Source organism: Eupeodes corollae, chromosome 1, assembly GCF_945859685.1.
Source record: "Eupeodes corollae chromosome 1, idEupCoro1.1, whole genome shotgun sequence".
Classification (NCBI taxonomy): domain Eukaryota; kingdom Metazoa; phylum Arthropoda; class Insecta; order Diptera; family Syrphidae; genus Eupeodes; species Eupeodes corollae.
Window position 1 is genome coordinate 99,822,383 of NC_079147.1, and position 5,598 is coordinate 99,827,980.

The window sequence follows — 5,598 nt, forward strand, 5'->3', positions numbered from 1 at the left end:
ATTCAACCTGTCGCTCCAACCCTATCGCTCCAGTCTAAGGGGGGAAGAGTTACGAACCCCATTCCCATGCAACATCAGCAACATCAGCAACAACAGGGAATAATGCTTACACAACAAGTCACTGACCGACGATACTAATTATTATTATTATTAGGTCAACACAATTGTTAAAGTTAACAGGAATTCGAAAGCATAACGCTTAATCAGCGTCTAGTTCATTTCCTTTCGAATTCCTGGAATCAGAACAAGCTATAGAATAAGTTTCGTGTAAAGTTATTGAAAATAAAAGATCATTGTCATTTTGAATTTCAACCCAATAAGTTGTTTTTTTACCCAAGCGCACGCCGCGACTTATAACTCGCGCTTAAGTCTAGTTAAAACAACAAATCCACACCCAAATAGACGCTGTCTTTGTTTTCGGTAGCAGCCGCCGTAGTAGATATCGCAGTCTTTTAGTTTGCGTTTGCCTGGTCCATCCCATCGCACTTCTTGGATGGCTGTAATATCTGCCTTGCAGCAGTTTAGGACTTCCGCTAATTGTTCGGCTGTACGTGCTCTGTTAAGGGACCTAACATTCCACGTACATATAGGAAGTTCGTTGTCCTTATTTTGTTTGCGAGGGTTGTTAACAGTGAATCCATCCGTATCCGAGGCTTGTTGTTGCTTCGAAACTATGATGTTTTTACGTGGCCAGGAAGTCACCCCGACGGCACAACCCCCAACCTGGAGGGCCATATCCTTAGTATAACTCCAAGGAAGGGGAGCCGGATAAACCGCTCCTTATAGGCCTGGGCTCCGAATATGTCGAAGAAGCCCTATAAGGTGTTCACTAAGTAGTTCGACCTTACTGGAACTGTAGACGCCACCGTTGATTCCATCTCGAGAATTCGTCCGCTGCCGCCTGGATAAGGAGAGGTGCCTTAGTGGAAACACATCTCTCTCTCGTTTGCTGGCATGCTTAGCTTACTAAAAAGCCAAAACCAAAATGTTTAGCGTTGTTGAAATATTAGATTTCGATATTCCCACTTTGCTTTAAATAGTTGGGCAGTTTTGGGTCAGCCTTTGGAGCTGTTAAACTTTGTACTATTGTAGTCCCAATTCAAAAAGTTGTGGTCTGTGAAAGTTCGACTTCTTGAGGGTAAAGTGACAATAGCGACCCAAGTTTTGCTTCTAAAATATGATATGTTTTGGTGAAACGCGGATATTAGTTAATTATTTACTTACTTTACTTTAGTGAAGTGGGCCTCAAGTAATAGATCCCACCAGTGTCCAGTTTCGAATAATTAGTCGACATGTGTCGGCCTTAACTTCATCACTCCACCGGAGATGAGGTCTGCTGTGCTTCTAGTTGCCTTAGGCTTATGGTTTAGTACCCTTAAATGCTGAACTCGTATTTTCTTGACCAGTGGCAAGTCCATATACATATCGTATAGTTCGCGATTGGATCGTCTCTGCTAGATTTTATTTTGCTTGTCGACACAAACCGGTCGTATCAGTTTAGCAGCGATACCAAAACTCGATATGGCACGGTTTATAGTTCGTTCCTATTGACAATGTCATATGCTACTTTGAAATCGATGAAAAGATGATGAGTATCGATGTTTTATTCTTGCCAGAAGCCACACTGATAATGGCCTATCAGTTCATCTGTCAATGGTTTCGGGTGTTTAAATATTACGCTAGACAGAATTTTGTAGGTGATGTTTAAAAAGCGTACTTAAACTTAAAGTTATCAAAAATAGTGCACTCGGTGTAACAAATATTGCGACTTGATAGCTAAAAAAACAATTTGATCGTATGCAAGTATTACAAAGACAGATAGTCCATTGTGATGTGCCAAAACAAACTAAACTAAACAACAAAAGCACCAATAAACTGTCAAAGTTAACAGTCCCTATTGAAATACCCTTTACAAACTTTGTATTGAATTCCTATACTTCTAATACACTTAAAAATGTATAATGAACACGCCTTTTTTTGTAATTTTTAAAAATGTCAATAATTGTCAGATACATTTAATGACAGTTAATTGAAAGATTACGCTATGACAGCTAGAGTACACATTATTGTCTGTTTTGTTTTCTAAATTACATTTCAGACAATAATCAAACACTTGCATCAACCATCAAATGTACAAATCTAAGTGACAGAATGGTATACACACGATTTTTAAAAACTTCTGAAACTTAAGAAAACATGATTAAGAACTTGAAACTTTTCAAACAAACAAACACCACAAATTTTCCTTGAACGCACTCATTAATCGGAATTACACTTTCATCACTACTTTTTAGTTCTACGCATTCTATGGTTTTCAACCCTGGTCATATATGATAATTTATACTCTATTCCCATATGCCTCTTAGGAAATAGATAATTTCAGCATGACCAGCCCTCAGTTCCTATATTTCAAGAACATTTAGTCATTATTTTTTTGCAGAAATTACGGTAATAAAAAAGTGTTATCAATTAACTGTATCTTAATATACAAAGTACTAGCCTAAAAGATAAACACAGGCATACCGGCAGATGTACATACTTAAATAAATAAACAAAGACTCGCCTTTTCTTACTTAGAACTTAGCTGCGAAGATAACAATTTGGTCAAAACGCTATGCCACAAGCTAAACATTATTTCATATCGTTTATTAATTTAGTTTTCTTTTAGATTTGAACGCCACAACATGTGCTGCGGTTCAAGAGCAGCTATTCACGGTGGTGCCGCCGCCGCCACCGTCTCCGGTACGAGAGTCTTTTCGGGGAATATATTTTTAAAAGTAATACTTTTTGCACTGATCGCTTTTCGAGTCGTTAATTCGCAAACTACAACAACGCCAGCAGAAAGAACAACTTTAAAATACACCACAACGGAAATTTCACCAAGGTCAATAACCAATGATAAACCTCTTTTCTGTAAGTCAGAACCTTTCAAAAATGGGACCTTACGCTGGAATCAGGCCGAAGTCGGAACGGCAGCCATAACTAATATACCCTGCCTGCAACGAAATGGACTTCCGCTCACTCGAAAATGTCAGCTTGATAGTTTCTCGCAGCCACTTTGGGAGGACATTTCTACGAAGTCAATCGATTGCTTAGAACTGACCCGTCAAAAACTGATAACTAAAGTTCTGATGAACTTGGAGCGACTGGCATTTGTTGAGAATAGCACAGCGCCTGCAGAAGCAGTTAGGCTTTTGAAACGGAATCTCAGAGCGAAGAACATCAAACTGATTCCGACTGACATACATTTCGCTTGTAGAATTGTCAAACAAGCTGTGGAACGTGCAAAATCAGCTGATCTATGTTTGACATTGCTTGGTATGTACAACGGCCTCATGGGAGTCGATAGGGAAGTTCTTCGGGCGTCGACAGTGTTCAATTCAACAAACAAATTGGTTGCGAGTTTTGAATCTTGCGTCGATGGAACTTATCGAGAGAGGAGCAGTGCTCGTTGGGAGGAGCGTGTTGAAATGCTCGAACTTGCTGAATTGGGTGTGAGAGCACATTTGGCACAGAATTTGAGTGTTTTTCTCATAGATCCCAATGTAGCTAACGTCTCGGGAATAGCACTATATGATCAACCATTGAGTGATGGTGCTGGTTCTAAGATGTTCCGAGAGGAATTTGGGGACTTCTATTATCGCTTCCTGTACTCGAACGAATCCGTTACTAATTTGCTTAAAGACAAGGGACTCCAGGTAGCAGAGGAATTTAACGCAGGACCTATCCCATCCTGGGTTCGTTATCATAAAAGTCTATTCCAGTGATGTCCTCTTTCTGCAACCTTCACTCCGGACCGACCGAAAAGTGTTTAGTAAAATTGCATCGGTGACTATACCAGGGGTAAGGGGATCATTCGATGGGTTTCTTCCGGTAATATTCAGAAACACTGGTCCATCAGTCAGTCATCCAGAAACTGGATGTGGATATTGGAATTACGAAACCTGGTTGAGTGATGGCATTGTGGTGCTCGAAAAACGAGGAGACCTTGTAGCTTGTGGAACACACCATATGACCCAATTTTCCTATCTCATTGGGGGAGATTATCGCTTTGCGGACTTTTCTGAGAGTGTTGTAATAACCAAACTTCATCTGCGAGCCTTGGACATCATCACTCTCATCGGTTGCACCCTGTCAGTTATTGGACTGTTGGGAATTTTCATAACCAGCATTCTTTTCAAATCCTGGCGCTCGAAAGCGTCCTCGAAAGTCCTTCTGCATTTGTGCACAGCGATGATATGTCAAATGGCCATTTTCTGTTTCGTCAATACCAACGACATGACCGAACAGTTGGTGGAGGACCGAGACTACATTGGATGTGTTGCAGTGGGAGCTCTTTTGCAATACTTCGTGCTGGTTCAGTTCATTTGGATGCTGCTTATTGCTTTCTTCCAGTTCCAACGCTACGTTCAAGTATTCGGCTCAAAGCCCAAACATTTTGTGTTGAAATCGGCCATAATCGGTTGGGGGGTACCAATAATCCCGCCAGCCATTCTCATTGCCGTTGATCGTTCATCATACATTCCGGACTTTGAAAACGATAAATCCCTAATGTGCTATCCCTCGGGACATGGTTTGCACCTGGGCGTCGTTCTCCCAGTCACCCTGATCATCATGGCCAACTTTATTATCTTCGTGATGGTCTTCTGGAACATCAGCCACACCATGGAATCATCGTCGTCAAAGGTCAATGAGAAGAAGAAAATTTTGCGTCAGATTCGGCTTTTGATCATGATGTTTTTCCTCTTCGGCTTCTCGTGGATATTTGGACTGTTGGCTGCAATGGAGGCGGGCTTGGTATTTTCGTATCTGTTTTGTTTGACTGCCACTTTGGAGGGATTTGTGTTGTTTGTGTATTTTGTTCTGCTCGATCCAACAACCAGAAAATTGTGGTCAGAATTGTTTGGCAAAGATAAAGACAAGTTAAGGGAATCAGAGACTGTTAAGTTGAGATCAGGAACAAACACAACGAGTGGTTGAGAAAATTAATGTCATGATCAATATTGAGATTATATCGAATATGAATTTCTATTAATATTATATTTATTAAATGCACGTGTAGTTTCCTTTTAAGTCAATCATTGTTTATCATCGTTTTTGAAAAATAAATGTTTTAATTTATTATAAAGTTGTTTGCGTAAGTGTTATTTTTAGGAAATCAATGAATTACTTTTTTATTGGAAAGATAAGAATATGTAGTGGAATTGAATATTGTTTATGGTAAGTTTAATTTTGTGATTTTGAAAGTCGTCAGAATATTAAAATTTTAGAAAAGAATTAGATTCTTAGTTTTTGGAGCTATTTTTGATTAAAAAAGACTGCAACTGATATAAGTTCACTTTTATTTAAAGTTTGAAAACTCGTCTCTTTTGCTTTTTGAATAGTCTGCTATTTGGCAAAAAGTCACCTTTGAAACTGTAATTTTTTGACGTTTGACAAAATAAAATTACGCCATGACTAATACAACCAATACGATGCAGCTATACTTTAAATTCTTATGGTGAACATTTCGTAGTGAAAGTTTGTAAAACTCAAACCCTTCTGTGTCGCTAAAGAAGAACAGGGAATATTAGTGCTGTACTTCACAATGTTGAAACA

The 5,598-nt window shown here is 39.3% G+C and overlaps 1 protein-coding gene across 1 annotated transcript; it reads left to right on the top strand.

Moving 5' to 3' along the window:
- The first annotated feature begins 2,593 nt into the window (after positions 1-2,593).
- Positions 2,594-5,117, top strand: LOC129942766 (adhesion G-protein coupled receptor G2-like). Its single transcript, XM_056051828.1, is given in 2 exon segments — positions 2,594-3,704; positions 3,706-5,117. Coding segments are annotated over 2 exon segments (2,295 nt in total). The 5' UTR covers positions 2,594-2,684; the 3' UTR covers positions 4,981-5,117.
- The last annotated feature ends 481 nt before the right edge of the window (positions 5,118-5,598 follow it).